Source organism: Arabidopsis lyrata (genome assembly GCF_000004255.2).
Source record: "Arabidopsis lyrata subsp. lyrata unplaced genomic scaffold ARALYscaffold_6, whole genome shotgun sequence".
In the NCBI taxonomy this organism is placed as follows: Eukaryota; Viridiplantae; Streptophyta; class Magnoliopsida; order Brassicales; family Brassicaceae; genus Arabidopsis; species Arabidopsis lyrata.
This window is the reverse complement of record NW_003302550.1, coordinates 4,267,455-4,290,345: the sequence shown is the minus strand read 5'-3', so window position 1 is coordinate 4,290,345 and position 22,891 is coordinate 4,267,455. Positions and strand designations below refer to the sequence as shown.

The window sequence follows — 22,891 nt, the reverse complement described above, 5'->3', positions numbered from 1 at the left end:
GGCTCATAAATTAGCTTATCCTTCATAAAGTACGTGTGTTAAGTAAATTGCCCCTAAAATAAGTTTGTGCTTTTTAATTATTGTATTATTCCAAACTTAAATTTGGTAAAATCTTATTAGAAATAAATAAATTTAAACTTGTCCAATTTTTTTGTTTCAAGGGTTTGATATCAGTCTCAAATATGCTTCATATTTTTTTTTTTTTTTTTTTTTTTTGAATAACCGCGGGTCTTCTAAAGACTTCCTAGACCCAAAGACTAATCTCATAAGGCTGGCAATTCTCCTAACCTGCCAGTGGCCGTGCCTCGAACCCTGGTGGCGGAAGTCACAGCTGTGACCCTTTAAATCGTTTCATGTTAATATCTAATATACTTCATCCTGACTTGGAAGTAAGTTTTGTAGTGAACGTCAAACATGATTCAACAATTTGCTTAATTTCCAAGTCCAATTTGAAGCTATCGGAATCATCTATTTCCTTGAGTGTAATCTTTTACTCGAAAAAACATAAATTCATTATACACTTTTTTGAGGTATAAAATTTCCGGCAAGATTCTACATTTTCGCTTTTCACATATGACTCATTTGTCCCACGACTCTTAAATGATCATCACACGCTTTAACTATTCCGGCGAAAGTGGACTACTCTCTATATTCCGGTTCCAGCAAAACAAAAAACAGAACAAAGAAGAATCCGTCGAATTTCAATTTAATTCCATTAAATGTATCATGAAACCTCTCGATTATTTACAAAATCCATAAACAAAAAAATAATTAATATAAATTTGATTGAGATTAATGAAAATTGTTTCACATTCTTTGAGGGAGAGAGAAATGGTTCATTGACCTGTGGTTTAATCTCAATCCTCGTCCTCGTCATGGTTAACTTTCGCCGAACTCAATGTTCTACACGGTTGTGACGGCGGTTGCTGCGGCGGTGGCGCATCGACCACAAACGCCGACGACATCTCCATTTGACAAACCCTAACAGCTCCGATTAATCTCTCCGGCAACTCCTCTTCCGTATGTGCCTCCGCTAAGAACCCCATATCGATCGTCACGCTCGTCACGTACCCTAAAGCTAGCCGGAGGATCGCCGTTGCGATCGCCGAGCTGCTAATGTCGACATCGATTTCAAAGTAGTTGGGACCTCTGTGGTAATTGCACGTCAAGGCTTTACCTAGAAGACAAGCGCTATAGTTCCCCACCGCGGCTTTAACTACCCAAGGACCTTTCACAATCCGATTCACGATTTTGAATCTCTGGTTTCGGAAAGCGTCATCGCCGTTGATGAACCGGTGGAGAAGCGAACCGGAAGGAATCGGTTCCTCCGTCGCGAAGTAAAACACGGCGCTGTGATGATCTTTACCCGGAATCTGGAGATTCACGGCGAAGATGAAGCTCTTAAGAGATTGACCGCGAGATTGAGCTTTTCTAAGCGCGTGAGCCACACGATTATCGGGACGAGCGAGCACGTTCTCGAGTTTGGTACTTGATTTGAGCCAGTCCATACCGGCGGGAGAGAAGAGGTAATCACCGGCGGGAGATTTTTGTTTTTTGGTCAAGTAAGAATCGGAGCGGAGAGAGAAAACGTCGCCGGGAGGAGAAGCCCAGCCGTCGGTACCTGTATCGGGATCTACGCGACGGAGAGATCCGCCATTGGTTGATTCGGTAATCCATTCCGGTATGGCGGAGGATGAACCGGATCTGACCGGTTTTGACTTGTTTTCTCCGGTTGAGCTACGATGTCGCTGCTTGGAAGGGCTCATGGTTTATTGTTGGTGTTGTGTGGTCGTTGGGTTGGCCCTTCTCTCTCTCCAAAGACGACTTTGTGTGGTGTGACAAAATAAGGGACGGAGGAAATGGCTTCGGAGTTTTATAGAAAACTCCAATAGTACCATTGGGCTTGGCTTATCTGTATTTCATGTGTTTTCTTCTCAATTAATGACGATAATTATGTGAGATATTTTACTTCTAATAAATCAGTTGCAAATCAACGCCGTGGGGATTATTGATATTTTCTTCCTATAAAAAATAAAGATGTGTTCTTCTTTTACATTTTTGACAATTTTCAGGTTTTCTTGTATTTTTGATTGGTGAATAGTTTGCATAGAACTGGAGGAATAAATGGTGAAACCACGTGTTAAACCAACCAATCATAATTATTGCATTTGGCCGTAGCCACGAACAACTTTTTGTCGACATATTATCATTAATCTTTAAAACACAGGAAAAATACAAGCTAATTAGTTGGTGGAAATGTCATGCATTGGCATTTCTAGCTGGTTATCAATAAAAATACACAATTACGAATTATTAAGATATATATTCTCTATCTCTCTCTAATTTTGGTTGCTTTTCATCATAAAAGTTGCCGGTAAAGGTACAAAAGTACAAACAACGTTCCGCGTAAGAAAAGCGTTAAAATAGATAAATATCTGTATCAACTGGAAAGTTTTTCTAAATAAAAAAATTGGATACTAAAGATGAAAACAGTGTCACAGGCAGGACAGATATATGGAAGGTAGTAGAGACAATCAAACATTGGATATGCAGTTAAAAGACTAGACACTACGAGTTTAGGCAGTCAATGGATGAATCTATATCAGCAAATTCAAGCTTTAAATAAGAGTTGTCACATAATAGCAAACAAAAGTAAGACCAAAAAAACTACATTCCACAAGTCAAGAGGCAAGGACAAAGGCAAAATTAATGAACTGGTTAAAGAAACATGAAAATGAGAATAAACTAAGCAAATGAAAAGGCTTGATTTTTGTGAATAAATCACATTAAGATCTTCTAAACTTGAGATGAAAAGGGATTCTTTTATTTATCCCCAATTTTTAATCAAGCAAAACTTATACAACCTATACAATGCCACATTGTGATCTTTGTTTTAAAAGCTGACTACTCAATACCATTCCCAGCCAAATAAAATGGTTTCCGGAGACATTTTCTACCCTTGGTTACACCTTCTAGTCGCTTCTCTTGCCCCTGCAATAGGATCTTGGTTAGATCCTATACTTAATAGTCATCAACGACCAACTAACATGTCAACAACACACAGACAGAATTAGCTAAGCTGATGTAGCATTAGACAACTCTTTTTCTCTCTTTTTTAAGAAGACTTATCACAGGACAGCAATGGTAATACGTTAATAGTCTTCGACACGGAATGAGACTCAAAAGTGTTACTGATAGTAGTCAAGAACTAAAAACACAAGCGTCACGACAGCTCAAGACTACAATTAAACCATCAAGCACAAAGAAAAACACTTGGATTTGTTTCAATTTACTGGCCTGCAGACTAAAAACATACACTAGTGTAATGAAACAATGATTGAAACTTTTACAAATTTAGAAGAACATGAAAACTGCATAAAATCTGGTATAAGCTAGAACATTGGTGAAAACAAAACTAGTGAGCAGATATGATCCCAGAAATAGGTAAACATTTCCGAAATCCTCCTCATAAGCGACAAAACCAATGATCACAAAACCCCAACTAATCGCAAATATCAGATCGGAAGCAAATCCACTAACTGTTGAAATTTCAGTACGACCGTAATTCAGATTACGAACCTATTCGATGTTTCTTCAGTGAAATTTGCCTCTCTGACTCTGAGCTCGACGATCAGTGGCCAATCTGTAAATCCAGTAACCCTGCGAGCCCCAAGAGATCAACCATTCGAGATCAGAACATATTCAAAGAGAAAGAGAAAAAGTAATAAGATCACGGGAAGTAGTACCAAGGCGATGACATGAGCTGCGGCGAGGAAAACAACCAAAGCCGGTACTAGATCCAGAAACCAAGGTCGTAAGTGCTGCTCCTTCGCCATGAAAGAACTAATTCTTGATCTCAAAACGGATCGGTTGGGTTTTGAATTCCGCCGGCGACGAGAAGCAGTAACTATGACAGCGAAGTGTAATGGGGTACTCGTGAGACTTGTCACACTCTTTCTCCGATTGCAAGTTTTTTAGCTGCTGTTTGGCAGTTGGAGTAGACTTATCCCTACTCCAGTCAAGTTGAAAACAATAGGCCCATTAGCCCAATTGCCAATAATTAAAGGTACATCTGGACTGGTGAAGGACCCACGTGATACTACTCCACTTGCTTTACGTGACACGTGTCAGCATCTCAAATTCGGGTGGCTCCTTGTACTTTTTCTCTATTTTTAGCAAATGAATCCATTTGTTCGCCGGAATATGCTCCCTTCTCTTAACGTCGATCACCTGTTTTCTCTTCCTTCTCTATTTTCTCAAGTAGGAATCAACCTTGAATCTCCCATCTTCTTCTCTCCGATCATTCTCACTTCTCTCTTCTAATTCTTTCATGGAATTTTGAGGTACGCTTTTTCTTTTTCATTTTGAAAATGTTTATGATCGATTCTGTGTTTCCGAAATCGTGATTGCTGATATCGATCTCGTTTCTCGTTCAATTTTAGGTTAGACGAACATTCCGGGCATATTATCTGTTGATTCGAAGATTAGAGTTTGAAATTTCTGAAGAAATATGGGATATCTGGACTTGGCCTTGTCGTATTCCAACCAGCCGCAGACTGTTGACGCTCCAGCGAGCGGAGGGGGTCTCAGGTCGTTATTAATCTCAACTCGATTTTAATCTTCAATTCTTGGTTGTTAGTAAGGAACCAATAGCTATGTTGGATTCGATTTATCTCATTGGTTCATGAAGTGCGACTTTTGGTGTGTTAAATGTTTATTGTGCTTTGTACATGATAATATGATATGATTCAATTTCAGCCAGAATGGAAAATTTAGCTATGGATATGCAAGCTCAGCTGGGAAGAGATCATCTATGGAAGACTTTTTCGAGACTAGGATCGATGGTATCGATGGAGAAATCGTTGGTCTCTTTGGAGTTTTTGATGGTATCTTCCCTTTCTCTTCTTGACAAGAACTTATACATTACTCTTACGAAACTTAGTATCGTCGGTTTTATTTAGCCTGGTTTATCATAGTTCACTTGTGCCATGAGTCATGACATTAAGTATTGGTCTCGGTGCTAATTAACTTCGAGCTCTCATTGTTACGGTAGCTTAAAGCTTAGTATTGACATTTAGAACAGGAAATTGATGATGTTACTTACTGTGTTTCCAGGCCATGGTGGAGCCAGAGCAGCTGAGTACGTGAAGCGTCATCTTTTCAGTAATCTGATCACCCACCCAAAGTTTATCTCTGACACCAAATCAGCTATAAGTACTGTCAGAAAACACACGAGCAATGTTGTTTTTTGATATAATTTGTTGTAGATGCAGCGCTCTAATTTACATTGCATTTTTTTCAATGTTTCCAGCTGATGCCTATAACCATACAGACTCAGAACTTCTTAAGTCAGAAAATAGTCACAATAGAGATGCTGGTTCGACTGCGTCTACAGCTATTCTTGTTGGTGACCGTTTAGTTGTTGCAAATGTTGGTGATTCAAGAGCTGTTATCAGCAGAGGCGGAAAAGGTAGTCTTAAGGACCTTAAGATATCGGTTATGACTCTCTTGGTGTATATCATTGTAATGTTAAGTAATCAATATCTGTGTATGACACAACCAATACCATATAGTATCCTAATAGATAATGCCTTTTTTCATAAATCTGTCCCTTGCAGCCATTGCTGTTTCAAGGGACCATAAACCTGACCAAAGTGATGAACGTGAAAGGATTGAGAATGCTGGTGGGTTTGTGATGTGGGCAGGTAAGTAACAAGCAACTATATGATTATATTTTCTGCTTCATGCTTTTCCCAACCTATAGTCCTAAATAGGGGTATGTGTTTCATTCATAAACTAAATAGGAACTTGGAGGGTTGGAGGAGTTCTTGCAGTTTCTCGTGCGTTTGGTGATCGGCTTCTGAAGCAATATGTTGTTGCTGATCCAGAAATCCAGGTATTTTCAGCACTTCTATAAGAACCACATTGCATAATCTTTTTGACCCCTTTTGTTCTCCAGCTGAAATTTTTTTCAAACTCTTTTCATTGAATATAGGAAGAAAAGATTGATGATTCGCTTGAGTTTTTGATCCTAGCAAGTGATGGACTGTGGGATGTTTTCTCTAATGAGGTCTGTGAAGTTAATAGCTTCTTTAACATCTTCTATTTCCTACTCCAATACTTTAATTATAATGTTTGATCATATTTTGCAGGCAGCAGTTGCAATGGTTAAGGAAGTTGAAGATCCAGAGGAGTCAGCGAAGACACTTGTGGGTGAAGCAATAAAGAGAGGAAGTGCAGACAACATCACATGTGTTGTCGTTCGTTTCTTGGAAAAGAAGACAGCTTCATCAAGCCACATTAGCTCATCCTCCTCCAAGGAAGCCAATGAAATGCCGCCACTTGGAGACCTCGCTATCTCATCCAATGAAGCTACCCAAGTCCAAATCGACTCAGAGAATATCAGCTCAGGGAACAAACCAGAGAATGTAACGAATCGAAAACCTGTCCCTGCAAGCAGCTTAACCGATGAAGTGACTGTTAATGGTTTAGGGAATAAACCAGGGAAAACAGGGAATCGAAAACCAACTGATGCAGTGACCGACAAGGTATAAGTAGCGATTCCCTCTATTCTCTAGGAACAAAAGCGTTATCTTCCCTCAAACACGGCAAACAAACTTACTGATCGTTGATCTCGTTTGTATTTACTATTTAGGATTGAAGATGTGTATTTACGAATGTTTGTGTGTATATAATATACATGCATCGATTTTTGTATTTGTTTATGTGTAAATGTTTAAAAGTTCATGATAGTTTATTCAGAAAATAAAATAAGGTTTGCGTTTGACATTTTCATCTAGGTTTGTGTTTGCAATTTGTAAATATATTACTTTATCAAGAAATTAGGAATGTTGTGTCTTTTCATTATCAAACAAAAGTTGTTTTCAAAGTTAATTGTAAGTTTTAACCATCAGACAACACAAAAACAGTGAAAAGATTCAAAGATACACTAACTGTTTTTAGGCCAAATTCAGATTCAAAGATACACTAATCGCCAGATTTTTTCTTGTGATCATCACTCTGGCCTCTCTGACACTTCTTCCTCCTCTCCAAACTCTGAACCAAGTCCTTCATGGTCATGGGACATGGATCCATCGACATCGGTTTCATTGTTCTTGAACTTTAATTTCTCTGCGACATCACCAGCTAGAGCAATCTTTGTTTCACTAAACAGATGATGAGTATCAATCAAGATGAGATCCAAGTAGTTCTTGGCAAGTGAATGAATTAAAATTGTCAAATTTGCGTGGCCTCCACCCATATAGAGGAAAAAGCCTATTTCTTGGAAATTAGGCAAGTGGCATTCTCGTTCTCGTAAATTAAATGGTTCTTAGTGAATGAAAGTGAAACAAGAAGAATTCTACTGAAACGGAGCGAGCCAGGCCATACATCTAAGGTCAATTAGAATGTAAGCCCAACTAACTTGGGCCCAATTTAATGATCTCGCGTTGAAGCCACGCGCGGCTCTCGTGGCTTCCCATGGGTTCGGATCCTCGGGTCAGGGTCTACGTGGCACTTTTGTAAGAGGCGACGTGTTCTCTTTTCGACGTTTTGCCTCTGTTTATTTTGGCCGTGAGCTCCTCCATTTCCATTTCCATTTCCATCGCCATCGGACTCTCTTTCTCTTACTAATTTTCATTTTTGTTAGCTCTCTTCTCTACGTCGAATTGCCTTTTTTGTCTCCTGCTCCGATTCGAAAATGAGGACAATCGTCTCGCGTTTGATTCGTTACAAATCGTCTCTTTCCCAGATACGGTGAGTGGTCTCTTCCCCAGCTCTTTAGTAACTCTGATCGGTCCTTAATCGTCTTCTAGGCATCAATTGGTAGGATGTTGAAGGAAATAAGCATTTTATTTTGGTAATTTCTCGTAGCTAGGTTGGTCTCATGATCTAGATTCTTAAAAATTAAGTGATTTGAGTTGTAATTGAGTATTACTTGACTTAGCTTTATTGTTCTGTACTTATGGATTATGTTGCATTAGGTTTGCTTCTGCCTCTGGTGGCGGGAGGTATCTCTCGACAGACTCTAACAAAATTGATGAGCCCTTCAATGTGGAAGAAGCTGAGACTGTACATGTGCCGCCACCTCCTACTGAGAAGGTATGCGTTTTGGGCTGATTATTTGTAATGATATTGCAATGATCTTGGAAATTATCTTTCCTTCTTTTGTCAGCTGCTTGTTTTGGGAGGTAATGGTTTTGTGGGATCACATGTCTGTAAAGAAGCTTTAGATCGCGGCTTAAGTGTCTCTAGCCTTAGCAGGTATCTAAACTTTGATTCTAGGGAGTTAACTCCTGTCTAAGAACAAATGCTATTTGGTTTACATTTGTGGCTTACAGTTAAAGCGTCTCGTTTAACGAAATCTGATCTATGTTAGATGTTGATTTACGTGTTTGTATATAACCATTTGTATGGGTTTTAGGTCAGGTAAGTCGTCTTTACAAGAGTCCTGGGCTTCCAGAGTAACATGGCATCAAGGTACTGTTCTTGTTAACTTTTCAACATTTTTGTAGCAACTTGGTATTTTTTTTCCGGTGTGGTCATATTCTTTTTGTATTTCACTTTTGTTTCCAGGAAACCTTCTTTCATCTGATTTATTGAAAGATGCTCTGGACGGAGTGACTTCTGTGGTATGTTCTTTTTTTCTCAATTTTCAGTAATAATGTAGAAATTTGATAATCGCTACAGATTTTTACTTATTGAAGCACTGCTGCTTTTGTCAATTGTACATTATTGGAAGTAATTGGGGATAAATCATTGCAGATTTCTTGTGTTGGTGGTTTTGGTTCAAACTCATATATGTATAAGATTAACGGGACTGCAAACATCAACGCAATTAGGGCTGCCTCAGAAAAAGGTACAAGTTCTTTTAGTTTGCATTTACCAGGGCTGTATAAAATGTTTACAGTCTAATTCTTTATGATAGCCATGTATATTAGCAGGACATATATTCGATTAGCAAGTGTTTACTGGCAATATAATTGTGTTTCCTTTGTTGACCAGGTGTTAAAAGATTTGTCTATATTTCTGCTGCGGATTTCGGATTAGCCAATTACTTATTAAGAGGATACTATGAGGGAAAGGTGATCATATACTTTTCAAACTACAGCTATTTCATAGTCGTTTTTGGTTAGTATACTGTGTCTTGAGAAATTTTATTTTCATCCTTACAGCGAGCTGCTGAGACCGAGCTGCTCACAAGATTTGCATATGGAGGTATAACCTTCATGTTACATCTACGAAACTCTCTCTGAAACTTATCCGTTTTTTACATTTGAAGTTTTGGTGAATGTTGTGCAGGTATAATCTTGCGACCTGGTTTTATATATGGAACTCGCAGTGTTGGGAGCATGAAGATCCCATTGGGAGTCTTTGGTTCACCCATGGAGATGGTAAGAGATCCCATCTTTATTGCAATATCCCTCAAGATTGCCTCTTTATTCATAATGTTTGTGGCTTTTTGTAGGTTCTTCAACAAGCAAAACCTTTGAACCAGCTTCCGTTAGTCGGACCTTTATTCACACCTCCGGTGAATGTTGAATCGGTTGCAAAAGTCGCAGTTAGAGCAGCCACTGATCCAGTGTTCCCTCCCGGGATTGTGGATGTCCATGGAATACAACGTTACAGCCAACAGAAATCGAGATAAGTCCGTTTTGAAAAGCTTGAGTATGCTCAATGTCGTTTTGTAGAGTTTGGCTGCTTTTAGTATTCTGCTGGATTCTAATGGTGGGAACAAAAATGTTTTCTTGTTGTTTCTCTCGCCAGAAATTTCCCACAAATAAGTAAAGAAGAGAAGCTTTTTTTTTATTATTGAACTATACATCTCTAAAGAGAGGAAGCTACTTAGTAGCTCTCCAAAACTTTTTTCCTACACAATTTATATACAAAACAACCACTTAATCTACAAAACACCAAACTCTGAAATGTCAATGCAAATACTGTTGTAAACACTCTCTCAGTTTTTGCAACGTTACAGGTTTCGAAATAAACGAGTCCATACCATTTGCATAACATTCTTCTGAACTCTCTGCTAACGTATTTGCTGTCATCTGCACATTCCACACCAGATTTTACTTTCAGTTTTCTCAAGTTATGCATTAGATCTCTGTGTTTAGTATTCGAAAAAGAAGTACTAACCGCGATTATAGGCAGCCGGTTTGTGGAACGCACACAAACTTGCTCATTCTCCAATGTCTTTATATCTACGCCGGCTTCTATTGCAGCATTCCAGTTCCCAGTTTCTTCATATGAACGGATCAGTCTTGTAGCTTTTAAACCATCCAGAACTGGCATGCACACATCCTGTGAACCAAATTTGAATTATAAGCCTTTTTCAAATTAAGTGAATTTGAAAAGGACAAGTCTTTGGATCTTAGAGAATTGACATACCATGAGTACCAGATCGTAACTAGAGTGATTGATAGCGGTTATGGCTTCAACTCCATTATTAGCAATATCCATGGTATGGCCTAACTGCTTCATCATCGACTTTGCAACCATGATATTGATCTTATTATCTTCCACAAGCAAAATCTTTGGCTTTGATGTTTCTTTTAGATCTGTCTCGGCTTTTTCCTCTTCCCTATGAGATGAAACTGTAAGCTCCGACTCCATTTCTAAGGTTCCACCTTCTGAGCTAGCTTGTGAACTGCTACAAGATTCAGATTCCTTGGAGAAACATCGACCATTTCCATTCTCATATTGGTGAGCTGATTCAGGGCAATGACCAGAACTGGTTTCGAGTTTAGATTCATCCACGTAACCACCGTTTTCAAGCTGAAGCATCTCGCTCTGTCCAGTGTTGTTAGAAGGATCAGCGACAAAACTATTCATGAGCTTAATAGGACTAGTAAGCATGACTTTATGAGGTAAGAAGTCATTGCCGATGCCTGGTCCGCCATTAGAATATATAGATCCTAGAAGCGGTTTAAACTGGAAATATCCTTCAGCTGTATCGTCTGGTTCGGATTGATGATCCGCCATGTCAGAGAACTCATCTTGATCATCTGAATAATCATCTGATGTTCCAACTTTGTAGGGTAATATAAATGTGAACGTTGAACCTTCGTTCACACGGCTTGTCACAGTGAGTTGACCTCCCATTAACTCAACCTGTAAACAAGTATAGAAAGATTAGAATAACAAAGTTCTTTAGTTTCTTTTGTAACGTTGTAAAATCTTTAGTTTACCAGCTGTTTACAAATGGCAAGTCCGAGACCAGTTCCACCGTATTTGCGGGCATGATCAGCGCTTGCTTGCATGTACTTCTTGAACAAACATGGAATAGCGTTTTCTGCACAAGAACACCAAAACATGGACCAGGTTAATATATAGGTTGGTTGGAGTCTTTATCTTTTCATGTTCTTGAGCATTTCTTTATCAGAATTGCTTGCTTGCTTGCCTGGGATTCCAATTCCAGTGTCCCAAACATCACAGCAGATCCAAACTGAAGTCTCGGTCAAACCGTTTTGTTCTTGTTCCTCGGTGTCTGCGGTCAATGTGTTATCCCGCGCAAAGGATGGTTCTGATATCACTTGGAGTTTGATTCCAACATTTCCTTCATGTGTAAACTTGATAGCATTGCTGCAAAACGTTTGAACAAATCAGGAACCGAAACTTGTCATATGCAGATAATCCAGGAATCAGGTAAGAACCTTATCAAATTGGTGAGGATCTGCCGAATCCTTAGAACATCTCCAACTACCTGAACATAAAAAAGGAAAGAAGTTAAAGATCACAAATACTTTACCACATTTAACTCTTTCTGAAATGTGATGTATGTGTACTAACCTCAATAGGAACATCATCTGCAATGTTTCCTTCTAATGTCAAAGATTTCTTCAGCGATGCTGCAGCTGTCTGAAGCACATGCTTGACCACTTCTCTTGGTCGAAACTTTGTAGCTTCTAATTTCATCACACCTAAAAATAACACAGACCAAAAAAGATATATGTAGTCGAGGATCTGAAACAATGACCACACCACAAGATCAAAAGTTTGAAACTAGACAGTATATTGTACCTGATTCAACCTTGGAAAGATCAAGAATGTCGTTGATTAGCTGAAGCACCAAATCCCCAGAAGAGATCATGACATTCAACAACTGTCTCTGCTCTTTATCCAGTCTTGTAGTTGAAAGAATCTCAGCCATTCCCACTACTCCGGATAATGGTGATCTTATCTCATGAGACATCGTCGCTAGCATTTGCTTCGCTCTCATTGTCTCCTCTGCAAAAGAAAAAACACAACACCTAAGTCTAGTTTTCTCATGAATCTTTCTGAGACTTAATCACTTGATTTTTCTGCTTAGCTTTGAACAAACCTGTAATGTGGATGGTCTTGTTCAGTTCTGATTCCATCGCCTTTCTCACTGCGTTATCTTCTCTTAGTTTCGCCATTTTCTCCCTTTTATCTACCTGTAATGCAGGAAGATACAGTGAAGATGTGGAAATGAGAACATAGATTATAGATTTGGTTCAATAATCTTAGCTAACTAACCTGTTCAGTTACTTCCATTCCCATGTAGTTTATACCGATTTTCTCGCCAGCTTTGTTGTAAACAGGCTCAACATATATCAAAAACGTCTTTGATCCGAATAAATCTGTCGTAAATGTGATCTCTCTCTTTGAAGCTTTTCCTTTCTCAAGAACTTCTCTCTTGAAATCTTGAGATTCTTTAACGCCACCTCCGTGGAATATCTCAACGTCTGTTTTTCCCAAAATGTCCTGAAATTAGTAAGAAATAGATTTTGATTCAGACACATTTCCTCATGAGAGTGATCAATAACTCCAGCAGAACAAAAAGTTTTCTACTAACCTGCTCCCGCAAACTAGGATACTTGTTGTAGATAAACAAGTAGCGTAAATCTTTATCCTGAAACCCATAAGTAACAAAGAATCAGAAGTCGAAAAGATCGAAAAAAAGATGAAGAATCACGTTTTTTACTTTACCTGATGACCCATAACAATAGGTGCATTCTGAAGTATGAAATGCAAGAAACCTTCAGCTCTCTCAAGATTCTGAGTTAGCTCTTGGACCGGTGCTGACTGACTCTCCATAGTCTTCAAACTCTCACTCAGCTTCTCGACCAATCTCCTTTCTCTCTCAGTACTCGCCTCAAGCATTTTCTCCAGATTCAACGCCTTCTGTTTCCAATATGCAACCGTGTCAAACTCCTCATAGATCTCAATCTTCTTGCTATCGACCAACGCATCTCGTTTCTTCTGCCTAAACCTGCGGAACAAATCACTCGTCTCATCCAAAACCGGAACATTCTCAGGCTCGTTGCTCTCAAACTTATACTCCTCAATGATCTTCAACTCTTTTGCTTCAGCTTCTTCTCTCTGTCTATTGAGATTCTTAAGCTCTTCTCTTAATAAGCGAACCGCGTTGTCTTGCATATACTCCCATTGTTTCACAAGGTTGGTTAGCTGAGACGAGCCTTGTTGAGTCGAATTCATTAGTTCTGGTAAGCGTGTCAAATCCGCAATGGTGGGTTTCTCTTCAATTGTCACTTCTTTCAACGTGTCTAAATCTCCAGCAGGTTTCTCAACGTTGAACTGTTTGTCAGCTTCAGTTCCAACATTTTCGGGCCACATGGAAGACAAGACTTCGACATCCATTTCCTCAATCTGATCAGTCTCCATTTCACAGACCATTTATCAAAGTTTCTCTTCATGCAACAACAAGACAATGGACTAAACAAATTCAAACAACTTTATCTTTAAGCCAGAATCTTGATCTGAACAAAGAACCTGTATAGACATTTTCAAAAACAGAGATTAGAGTCAGGACAACCCATCTCCATCCAGACTCTTGCTTGATCTGTAAAATATGAAAATAATATACTAAAATTCGAATTTTGCTTAAGGGTCCACAACAACTAAGTGTGTGGACCAATTGTGATTGAACATTAGCGGGAAACTTCAAATTATATGATTCGCAGAGCTTCAAAAAAAATTTGGATGAGTTTCTTTCTTAGATTGAAATATCAACTAGGATCATAAGTTCACCAATAAACGTTAAAATCTGAATTTGATCGGATGAAACATCTTTTCTTCGGAAACCAGCAATGAAAAAAAATCTCGGTGATTTAATGGATCATATATATCTATACGAACTTCACGCATTAAGACAAAATAAACAAATTTGTAATCATGCAATCTCGAGAGTCAAAAGGCTGAAACAGAAAAAAAAAACGAAAGACAAAGCAAAGAAACGAGACTGCGGGAGTACGAAGAGGATTGGATCAGAAGGTTTACCTTCTCCGGCTCGAGTCACCGGAAAATGAAGAAGAAGAAGAAGAAGGAGTGAGTAGATCTGAAGAGGGGTCGAGGTCGTCGGGAGTAGAGTAAATAAAACTTCAAATGAGCATTGGGAAGAGAATCACCAATGAAGAAATTAGAGAGAAGAGCATGTGAAAGATTTGTATTCTTTTCTTTTTTTACGGAGAAGAGGAGAGAAAAACTTGTGAAAGAGCTGAAAGAGAAAGAGAGGACATGTGCTTGCTCATGAGACAGAGAGGTCAATGTATATTATATTCATCTCTCTCTCTCTCTCTCTCACATTTTTAACTTGGACATATATTTTAATGGCGACTCTGTCTGCTCTGCTCTGCTCTGTGTGTGCACGTTTGTTTTCTTTCTCAGACCGAATCCGAGTTTATATCGAATGACACACAGATTGACACGTTTCGATCTGTCTCACAATTCTTCACTGTTCTCTCTGTTAATTGTTAAAAACCATCTCAGATTAGTAATTTCATGATTTAGCCACTTAGTCAGTAAATTGGACTATTCTTTGATAAAACCGTTCCATTAGTTGATTTATACAAGTGAGTTTATTCTACGTAACTAGTCCGACTGACTTCAATTTGTCAGCCAACTAATAAGTTTGTTATAACATTTCCGAAACAGAGCAACTCTCTGTATACCTCATCAATTTAAAGTTGAATAATAATACTAGTATATTATAATTATTATATTTTTGAAAAAAAAACATATATGTATTCGGAAAATGATACTATATATAGATATTTTTGGTGTTAACTAGAAAATGGTATGTTTAGACTCTGTTTTTATTATATTTACGACTAGCTAATATATCTAGTTTTTATAGCTTGATAAATGATTAGTAAATCTTGTGTTGTAAAGTTTTGTATAATATCCGGCTTTTAGAAAATGGTAAATAAATGAGCATAATTATTGTTATTTCTAGTTGTGACAATTAATAACGAATAAATAACGAATGAATGATTTATTTCTTTTTGCCTTTTGTACTACTCATTACGGAAAAAAATGAAAAAATGAAAAAACTATAAAATCATGTGGTTGTATAGTCTATAGAATGTCAATGTTGACGAAAGTACACAAATATTCGAATTGGGTTGGGACATTCATTGTTTCATGAATATCAAAGCACATGTACCACAAATGTATCGTCAATATAATATTAATCACCCAAATCTTAAACTATATTCTACGGTTCAATTTCAGTTGGAAAGTAGTATGATCAATAATTGGAACACCTTGCGCATAAACATTTAAAAAGAAAAAAAAAAACGAAAAAACTAAACAAAATAAATAAGACCCAATCGTCACAATTCAATGGAGCGGACAACAACTGTATTGGCACAAAATTAGTTGTCGAACGAAATCAATCACATTTCTATATAATAAATTTTAATAGTAAAAAATTAGCAACTAGTAGTAGTAGTACACACAATAATAATCAAAATTAATAATAATAAATCAAAGGGTCTTTAAAATTAAATTAAATTTAAGAAAACAGCTAAGCCATTTTTGATGTCTTAAGTCCCGATCTGAACGGCGCTCGGAGGCTTTTGTCCCGTCCGTAAGTGGCTAATAGGAAACATGTGATGTGATTAGGCACATGCCACGTCAGCCTCAATATGACACGTGGAAGTACCGTTGACTAACACGTGGTCTAATTGTTTTCAAACATGTTTCTTCTGTTTGTTTTTGTTGCTCTCGCGCCAAAAAAAATGGACGGTGGTGAAGGATATTGTTATTTTAGGAATTGGAGGACGAAAAGACGAGAATGTGGAGATATTAATTGGATGGGGACACCAATCCTTAAATACCGGATTTGTTTAATTCTCGATTAAAGCAGCTCCATACTTTTCAGCTTTCTTCCTAATTATTTACTACTTAGTATTATTATTATATTATATACATATACATAATAGTACGTGAGTGTAAAGTTGGATTTGACATAATGACTCCTTTAAAAGTTAATATTAGAGAAATTACACTGATAAAAATACTTATTTTGATTTACCATCTCACGAACTCCTTGGACTAATCCATCACGGAAATAAAAAATAATGTAGTGTTTGCATATGATTAAGTTAAAATCTTGTAAACTGGTTGTCGATTTATCGAAGTCAATAGTTGGGGGGTATAGAAAGATTCTTGTTATGAACGACTCGGTGCCATATAGATTTATTTGTTACTCTCATTAATATTATATAATAATTTCCGATTGAACATGTCATACGTGAATCTCTTAAGAGTAACATACAAAATATGTTTTTAGTTTTCAGCAAAATAAATAAAATAAAGATTGATGATAAGATGACATGGTGTTTGAGAGGTTCTATTAGCTAGACCATAATAACACTTGGATTAGTATACTTTTAGTCGATTACTATTATTTGATACTTTCTTGGTTCCATTATTTAAAAAGGGTTCAAATAAAATTCGATAATCTATCCTGAGTAGGGCCCAGGTCAGAGTTTTTTTTATGTTTATTATTTCTGACAACGAACTTTTCAGTGTCTTAATCATATGTTCCAATAAATAAATCACTCAGGAAGATAGATCTAAAGTAAATGTACTGTTTTTTTTTGGTTGTATAAGAAAGGAAAAAGTGTACACTCTCTTATGTACATCTGAAAATATGATCCAAAATCTGATAGTCCGGCCATAATCTAGAGAAGAATTTAAGTTGATGTTTCTTTGTGTCACTAATTCGACTATATTTATATTTATATTTAGTATATTCAAATATATTATTAAAAGAAATTAATTGATAAATCTCACTGAAAATACAAAAAAAAATATTCCGCCAATTACAAACCCATTTGAAATCGTTTATAAAGTAAAAATCATTGAAACAATGAAAATATTTTTCATTTATCATAAGTTTTATGAACATAATCTCTTGAATTTTTGATAATGACAATTGATGGGGGAAGGAACAACAACGAAAATCAGTGATGACTCTAAAGTTTTTGCATGGATGGATTTGTGGAAAGATAATTCTAAGTGGCTAACACAACTCCGGGATTCCTTACCATCACCGTAATTTCATATGTGGTAACATACTTTTAGTTTTATATTGCCTTTTATATTTACAATTACTTCAACTAGGATCTTTAATATGAAAAATAGCTAATGGTGGACCAACAAAACAAATGTATATCTATAACTAGGTTCGAGATAAGTTTAGATTTCCGACTTTTGACTTTCAAATGCGTAAATTCATGAAGAATATGAATGAACCATGGTTTGCCCATAGAGAACAAAACTTCATAAATTTGTTTCTGTTTCGAGCATGAACATTTCCAATTAGTAATAATAGTCTAATAATCGATGAAGCAGCACAATTTAACCGGAGCAGAATAGCAGACCAAAATCCATTCTGTAAAAAACTCTTCTTCGTAGCACTATTTTAACAGTCTGGAACAAGGATCAATATCAAACATCATACAATGAAGCAGCTGAGAGAAATAGAAAGTTTGCACACAGCTTCAGCTTTTAGCTTGGACTTCTCTGAAATAGTTGCTGAATTTCATTCGGCATGTTCTGCATAATCTCTGCGTATGCTGAAATAAACAAAAAAATAAATAAACCGTAAAAACATAACTTAAACAGATCGTTATTTAAACTAGAAATACCTTCAGGTAGTGATTGGATCCGGAAAGCATCCTCGGCAAATGATAAACGCACAGGGATTGGTTGACTTCCAGGGCTTGTACACTGTTTCTTCGACTGATGATGATGCATTGGCCAAACTAGAATCCTCACTTTTGTCGGAAGTTCACACAGAAGATCTCCATATCTAAGGCTCACCACGAATTTGCTTCAATACAAAACATATTTGTTTTTTAAAAAGGCTATAAAAACAGAATCTTATGTGGCAACAAGGTCACATCAATATCTAGTGTAGCAGCAGTTAAGAGGAAGCATATGGATCTATGAAATTGCTAACCAGTCACAATCATCCATGGAAAATTCAATCATGTGGTAAGGAAGACTGTGATAAATCTCACTGATCTGATTTCCATAGAGCTCTTTGATAACCCGGACCTACAATAAAATCAGGAGAAGCATCCTGGTTAGCTTGTGAAAATTTACGAGCATATTTCACCGACAGTGGTTATAACAACACACCCAGTATACTCACACCAGATTACTTGGCCCAGTCTTTCATTTTCATTATAAAATAAATACATCTAAAAATCAATTAATATCCTAATCTAACAAGGTTGATGATACATTAGTGCTGAAATTCTCTTACTCCAAGTTAACGGGTCACATGATTTTAGTTCCATTTTCATTTCTATCTAGAGATCATGTTGATGCATTTTTGACTGAGAAACAAATCGAACAAGAAGCCAGAAGTCATAACCCAAAAGAACAATTTAAAAGGCCAATCTGACAAGCACAATCTAAGTTTGATCATCTACTCATGATCTAGATTGTTGACAAACCTGTTCCTTTCTGTCCACATATGCTTGCAGGAGATCCCCAACATTATCGATGAATTTCTGGCACCCAAAAATGTTAAACCAAAAAAATATAAGAAACAAAGAAGTAAGAGGATAAACTGAAGATCAGGTGAAACAACGTCACAACAAGTTGAATCACGGTAACAGATCCAGCAATCATGCCTACCTTAGCATTCGAACAAAGAAGATCATTTTCCAAGTCACGTAGTGGCAAAAAGAAAGGAATTGTGTGCTCAAGTACAATCATCTTCTCCAAAAACGACTTGCTCTCAAGCACACAGTGGAAAACCTCGTAAGTTTCTCCTATATGAAAACGGATTAAATTATCATATACAGGGAGAGGAAAAATTAGGAAAGTCCTAGTCTCTTCATTTACATAGATGTATGGAGACAAAACAGCTAACTCTCTTTCAGTGACACGCCAGAAGGTAAAAACCCTCTGAAGAAAAAAATCGTTATAATGACTGCCAATAATTTTTGGTAAACCAAAACACTTGGAACTTGTGACAAAATGCCAATTACAGTTCAAAATACCTGCAATTGGTGTTTCATACTGTATTCCAATTCTCGATCCATCTAGGCAACATATCACCTGTTTGATAAAAACACCAAATAATAAGAAAAAAACGACCTGGTATCAATTCAAAGTGAGAGGTCACTCTAAACTTATAATTAGCATGGTGTCAGCCATTCTTCAACAAAGATATACAAGTATACAATAATATAACCAAGATTGGTCTGGTTGGATCTATCATTTAGGCAAACATTGCATCAGCCAAGATGAATGAGCAAAACTATAGGTTTCCTTTGGACTCTTTCTACAGCCATATGGTTTTATGATGTGGTTTCTAGTATATCTTTAGTGACAGAAGTAGTCTTCTTTGCGGGTATCTTGAAAGAATCATGGTAAAATCTGTGCTATCTAGACTTAGATAAGGCTTACAACAACAGACCTTGGGTACAAACAAAATCAATTTCTCTACAGAAAAAATTTGGGAATGTATGACCTCAGGAGTACCTTATTTCCCACTCTGTAAGTAACTCGTTCTTCAGGATGACAAAGTAGTGCAAAACCTACATTACCGTTATCTGCCTTTCTGTCAGCTTCCATATGCACCTACACAGTTCATGGTCAAGGTTCCGGAAAAAGTCAATAAAACCAACGGATGAAAAGAAAAAGATTTCATAACACAAAGAAAATATAACTCTTTTTATCAGAACGACATAATAAATCTAGATCTGCCCTTATTAAAGTGTCTACTAAGTCCTCAACCAGATACCAAGGCCTGGAAAACCTCTTTTAAGTACACAATGATGTTGACAAAAAAAAATATACAATGATGGATGCCATACCCGTTCCCTCAGCGTGGCCAACAAACCATCATTCCACTCTTCCCCATCTAAGAAGACTTCTGCAGAGGATAGGAGCAAATACAGCATTTGGTTAAAATAGATACACGGCTGAGCAAATACTTATGAAGCAAAAATACAGTCACACAGATAATTCGTCCAATCCTGCAATTCAGCTATCCATACCCACCCTGACTTTGGGATCTCCGTGCAGCTTCAAACTCTTTGTTTAACCGATCTAATATTGTCTTATCAGAATCCCTAAAATGAATGATCACCAAATACAAAGTTAGCAAACAAAAAGATCGAGAAGTGAACTATATAGTTCAGAAGCATATTTCATACCTAGTAAGACGGTCTGACAATTCTCGATGCCTCTTGAGAAGATTTGACACTAGGAAATGAGCATAGAAATTGATTAATTATTAGTTTATTACCAAAAGCTTTACCAAAAAAAAAAAGGGATCTGAACCACAAGAAAAGCTGTTACTCACATCTTGCTCGTGTTGAATCCAGTCGGATATCTTGGTCCAGCGAAACAATCTATTTGCAACAAAAGCAAATGTTGCGGAATCTGCCTTTTCAAGGTAACAACAATTGGAAAAAGGGAAAACGAAACTGAAAGGGCGTGTTATCTACCATTTCTCCCATCTATGCTTTCAGAGAGTTCCCAGTTGACCAAGCTCCTGCCAGAAAATAGAGAAGTTGATTATCAATCTGTACACAAAATTTTCAATTTTCATACATCACATATAAATCAGTGAGTATTTCCAACTCATTTTCCTACGAAATTTAACATATTCCTAAAATTTGCAACCTGAGAATCATTTAGAAATAGAAAGAGTAGCTCATCAGAGCTATAACAACACCATATAAAAGTCCCCAAACCTGAAAGAATTGTCAAAATATATGATTCAAACAAATTGCAACAGCAAAAAACACGAATGATAGCAAAACCCTAAAGCGACCAAATCAACAAAAGTTATACTCCAAAAATCGTACCGGCGGCAAAATTACGATTTCTGCTCAGATATAACACACGAAAACGAAACCAAACAGAAACGAGGATGATTTAGAAACCCTATCATGCCTATAAGCAGAGCTTGTTTCAGGAATTTACAGCTAATTTCGCGCAGCAGCCTCAAGTATGGAACAAAGAGCAATAACTCTAAAACCAAAAAAATGGAAGAAGAAAAGAATAATTACTCAACGACGCAGACGAGTAGAGATGATAACAGATCAGATTGGCGGTGAGAGATGGTTTAAGCAGCGCCGGATAGTGTACGGACGTCGGAATGTTTTGATTTCGCTCGGAGAGATCATAAAATCTCAACCGCGAAAAGAGAGAGAGTTAAATCAGGAAAATGAGAAGCAATTTATCTGGTTTGGATTTCGAGCGAACGAAATAACCGGTTTGGTTATGCCGTTTAAGTGATAAACCAGACTTCCCTGGGTTTGATTGAAGAAAGAAACATCAGAAAATAACTGGGTCTTCTAAAAGCCCATTAAGAAAAATATTATCCAATAGCAAAGTCCATATGGCGAGCGCCGTCATCTCCGCAGCGTTTCGACTCCCGATCATTACCCGACGACTCTCTGCTCCGGCGCCGCGAATTAGGTTTTCTCATTCCACGATCCGAATTGCTCATCCCCGAAGATTCACAACGGCTTCTTCTTCAATGAGCCAACAGATGGGAGAAATCGGTGCCGTCGTCGATGCTTCCTCCCGTAACGACGAGAACTCGGCGGAGAAACCCGACGACGTCGTGGTGCAGTACGTTGTGCTTCGGCGAGATCTAATTGATTCGTGGCCACTAGGGAGCGTTGTAACACAGGGATGTCATGCGTCAGTGGCGGCGATCTGGTCGTTCAAAGACGATCCGGTCACTCTTCAGTACTGTGATCCGCAGCATATTGATTCTATGCATAAGGTTAATCCGCGAAACCCTAATTTTAGAATTCCCTGGCCGGAATCAATGGTGGATTAAATTAAAAGGTTTTTTTTGGGGGGGGGGGGGGGGATTAGGTGACTCTTGAGGTGAAAGGGGAAACGCAGATGATGAATTTGGCAGAGAAGCTGAAATTAGGAGGAATCTCTCATAAGCTATGGATGGAACAGCCGGAGAATATTCCGACGTGTATCGCTACAAAGCCTTATCCTAAATCTCAAGTCTCTTCTTTCTTCAAAAAGCTCAAGCTTTGCAAGTGATCATTCTTGTTCTCCAAAATCCCAATTTCTTAAAAATCTCATTTTCATAATGATTTTTATATATATACTGAGAACTCATTAAAGAGAAGACATGTTCTTTTCTTTTTCTTACAACGTTTACAAACACGATACACAAAGCAAGTCAGAGATTTGGATATTTACATAATAGAAATGATCTCGTGGGAGGTGGGGGTTTGTTTCAGCCATGGACGATGAGTCGTTTACCGCAAGTTGAACAGATATGGCGACGTTTGGATTTATTAGAGAGAGGAACGAAGCAGAATCTCCACTGGCTATTTACGTCAACCACTTGAACCGCTCCGCCGCAGTAGGGACACGCTCCAGGAGCTGCATACCTTCCGATCACCCTCTCGTCCTTATCACACACGAACACCAAACACATCCCCTTCTTCTTCTTCTTCTTCTTCTTGCTCTTTCTTCTTCTCTTCTAGACAAAGTCAAAAAATGAAATTGTTTCTAGTTTTCTTTTGTTTACGCGTAAAACAAAGGTTGCAGTTTGGATGTTATTTATAAGCATGAGACTACATGGAATTTAAGATATTTGTTTCCGCGTTAA

The 22,891-nt window shown here is 37.6% G+C and overlaps 8 protein-coding genes across 12 annotated transcripts; 3 read left to right on the top strand and 5 right to left on the bottom strand.

Moving 5' to 3' along the window:
- Window positions 1-679: 679 nt before the first annotated feature.
- LOC9307509 (protein ENHANCED DISEASE RESISTANCE 2-like) lies at window positions 680-2,050 on the bottom strand. Its single transcript, XM_021021089.1, has one exon. It carries the CDS (start codon window positions 1,764-1,766, stop codon window positions 858-860), a length of 909 nt encoding a protein of 302 aa, XP_020876748.1. The 5' UTR covers window positions 1,767-2,050; the 3' UTR covers window positions 680-857.
- A 550-nt stretch (window positions 2,051-2,600) lies between these two features.
- LOC9309542 lies at window positions 2,601-3,990 on the bottom strand. Of its 2 annotated transcripts, XM_021021107.1 has the most exons (3): window positions 3,747-3,990; window positions 3,580-3,660; window positions 2,601-2,991 (listed from the first exon to the last, which is right to left on the bottom strand). In XM_021021107.1, exons 1-2 carry the CDS (start codon window positions 3,834-3,836, stop codon window positions 3,595-3,597), a joined length of 156 nt encoding a protein of 51 aa, XP_020876766.1. In that variant the 5' UTR covers window positions 3,837-3,990; the 3' UTR covers window positions 2,601-2,991; window positions 3,580-3,594. The 2 variants fall into 2 exon arrangements, with proteins under 2 accessions (XP_020876766.1, XP_002871438.1); XM_002871392.2 differs by lacking the exon at window positions 2,601-2,991 and having other exon boundaries at window positions 3,226-3,660.
- A 181-nt stretch (window positions 3,991-4,171) lies between these two features.
- Window positions 4,172-6,795, top strand: LOC9307508 (probable protein phosphatase 2C 69). Its single transcript, XM_021021081.1, has 9 exons — window positions 4,172-4,343; window positions 4,443-4,590; window positions 4,759-4,886; window positions 5,116-5,214; window positions 5,312-5,470; window positions 5,619-5,705; window positions 5,805-5,896; window positions 5,996-6,070; window positions 6,153-6,795. The coding sequence occupies exons 2-9, from the start codon at window positions 4,511-4,513 to the stop codon at window positions 6,552-6,554; spliced, it is 1,122 nt and encodes a 373-aa protein (XP_020876740.1). The 5' UTR covers window positions 4,172-4,343; window positions 4,443-4,510; the 3' UTR covers window positions 6,555-6,795.
- Window positions 6,796-7,459: 664 nt separating this feature from the next.
- LOC9307507 (uncharacterized protein At1g32220, chloroplastic) lies at window positions 7,460-9,871 on the top strand. The gene is made up of 10 exons (XM_002873426.2): window positions 7,460-7,755; window positions 7,983-8,100; window positions 8,174-8,262; window positions 8,423-8,478; window positions 8,575-8,630; window positions 8,764-8,857; window positions 9,004-9,083; window positions 9,174-9,216; window positions 9,301-9,392; window positions 9,467-9,871. Exons 1-10 carry the CDS (start codon window positions 7,700-7,702, stop codon window positions 9,644-9,646), a joined length of 864 nt encoding a protein of 287 aa, XP_002873472.1. The 5' UTR covers window positions 7,460-7,699; the 3' UTR covers window positions 9,647-9,871.
- Window positions 9,829-14,558, bottom strand: LOC9307506 (histidine kinase 5). The gene is made up of 13 exons (XM_002871390.2): window positions 14,263-14,558; window positions 12,952-13,755; window positions 12,818-12,874; window positions 12,499-12,726; window positions 12,323-12,416; window positions 12,022-12,228; window positions 11,791-11,921; window positions 11,655-11,704; window positions 11,402-11,583; window positions 11,190-11,293; window positions 10,390-11,112; window positions 10,138-10,302; window positions 9,829-10,049 (listed from the first exon to the last, which is right to left on the bottom strand). The coding sequence occupies exons 2-13, from the start codon at window positions 13,657-13,659 to the stop codon at window positions 9,927-9,929; spliced, it is 2,772 nt and encodes a 923-aa protein (XP_002871436.1). The 5' UTR covers window positions 13,660-13,755; window positions 14,263-14,558; the 3' UTR covers window positions 9,829-9,926.
- Window positions 14,559-17,610: 3,052 nt separating this feature from the next.
- LOC9309540 lies at window positions 17,611-21,649 on the bottom strand. 4 transcript variants are annotated; one of them, XM_021021084.1, is made up of 13 exons: window positions 21,312-21,549; window positions 20,745-20,791; window positions 20,600-20,648; window positions 20,451-20,499; window positions 20,296-20,366; window positions 20,109-20,167; window positions 19,774-19,872; window positions 19,290-19,347; window positions 18,922-19,058; window positions 18,738-18,794; window positions 18,236-18,333; window positions 17,922-18,106; window positions 17,611-17,849 (listed from the first exon to the last, which is right to left on the bottom strand). In XM_021021084.1, the coding sequence occupies exons 2-13, from the start codon at window positions 20,754-20,756 to the stop codon at window positions 17,782-17,784; spliced, it is 942 nt and encodes a 313-aa protein (XP_020876743.1). In that variant the 5' UTR covers window positions 20,757-20,791; window positions 21,312-21,549; the 3' UTR covers window positions 17,611-17,781. The 4 variants fall into 4 exon arrangements, with proteins under 4 accessions (XP_020876743.1, XP_020876745.1, XP_020876744.1 ...); XM_021021086.1 differs by having other exon boundaries at window positions 17,664-17,849; window positions 20,745-20,822; window positions 21,312-21,649; XM_021021085.1 differs by having other exon boundaries at window positions 17,664-17,849; window positions 21,317-21,649.
- LOC9307505 (putative peptidyl-tRNA hydrolase PTRHD1) lies at window positions 21,641-22,422 on the top strand. The gene is made up of 2 exons (XM_021021095.1): window positions 21,641-22,036; window positions 22,132-22,422. Exons 1-2 carry the CDS (start codon window positions 21,644-21,646, stop codon window positions 22,312-22,314), a joined length of 576 nt encoding a protein of 191 aa, XP_020876754.1. The 5' UTR covers window positions 21,641-21,643; the 3' UTR covers window positions 22,315-22,422.
- On the bottom strand, window positions 22,340-22,867 carry LOC9309539. The gene has a single exon (XM_002871388.2). The coding sequence runs from the start codon at window positions 22,715-22,717 to the stop codon at window positions 22,514-22,516; it is 204 nt and encodes a 67-aa protein (XP_002871434.1). The 5' UTR covers window positions 22,718-22,867; the 3' UTR covers window positions 22,340-22,513.
- Window positions 22,868-22,891: the final 24 nt, after the last annotated feature.

Coding starts and splice junctions, on each gene's coding strand:
- LOC9307505 (XM_021021095.1), top strand. CDS start 21,644: ATGGCGAGCGCCGTCATCTCCGCAGCGTTTCGACTCCCGATCATTACC. Junction 22,037..22,131: donor ATATTGATTCTATGCATAAG/GTTAATCCGCGA, acceptor GGGGGGGATTAG/GTGACTCTTGAGGTGAAAGG.
- LOC9307509 (XM_021021089.1), bottom strand. CDS start 1,766: ATGAGCCCTTCCAAGCAGCGACATCGTAGCTCAACCGGAGAAAACAAG.
- LOC9307508 (XM_021021081.1), top strand. CDS start 4,511: ATGGGATATCTGGACTTGGCCTTGTCGTATTCCAACCAGCCGCAGACT. Junction 5,215..5,311: donor TGACACCAAATCAGCTATAA/GTACTGTCAGAA, acceptor CAATGTTTCCAG/CTGATGCCTATAACCATACA. Junction 5,897..5,995: donor TTGCTGATCCAGAAATCCAG/GTATTTTCAGCA, acceptor CATTGAATATAG/GAAGAAAAGATTGATGATTC.
- LOC9309539 (XM_002871388.2), bottom strand. CDS start 22,717: ATGTGTTTGGTGTTCGTGTGTGATAAGGACGAGAGGGTGATCGGAAGG.
- LOC9307506 (XM_002871390.2), bottom strand. CDS start 13,659: ATGGTCTGTGAAATGGAGACTGATCAGATTGAGGAAATGGATGTCGAA. Junction 12,417..12,498: donor GAATGGAAGTAACTGAACAG/GTTAGTTAGCTA, acceptor CCTGCATTACAG/GTAGATAAAAGGGAGAAAAT. Junction 10,050..10,137: donor ACCGGCTGCCTATAATCGCG/GTTAGTACTTCT, acceptor TGGAATGTGCAG/ATGACAGCAAATACGTTAGC.
- LOC9309540 (XM_021021086.1), bottom strand. Junction 19,873..20,108: donor TGGCCACGCTGAGGGAACGG/GTATGGCATCCA, acceptor TGAACTGTGTAG/GTGCATATGGAAGCTGACAG. Junction 18,795..18,921: donor TTCTTTGTTCGAATGCTAAG/GTAGGCATGATT, acceptor TTTGGGTGCCAG/AAATTCATCGATAATGTTGG.
- LOC9309542 (XM_021021107.1), bottom strand. CDS start 3,836: ATGGCGAAGGAGCAGCACTTACGACCTTGGTTTCTGGATCTAGTACCG. Junction 3,661..3,746: donor CAGCTCATGTCATCGCCTTG/GTACTACTTCCC, acceptor TGGGGCTCGCAG/GGTTACTGGATTTACAGATT.
- LOC9307507 (XM_002873426.2), top strand. CDS start 7,700: ATGAGGACAATCGTCTCGCGTTTGATTCGTTACAAATCGTCTCTTTCC. Junction 8,101..8,173: donor CGCCACCTCCTACTGAGAAG/GTATGCGTTTTG, acceptor TTCTTTTGTCAG/CTGCTTGTTTTGGGAGGTAA. Junction 8,858..9,003: donor TAGGGCTGCCTCAGAAAAAG/GTACAAGTTCTT, acceptor TTTGTTGACCAG/GTGTTAAAAGATTTGTCTAT.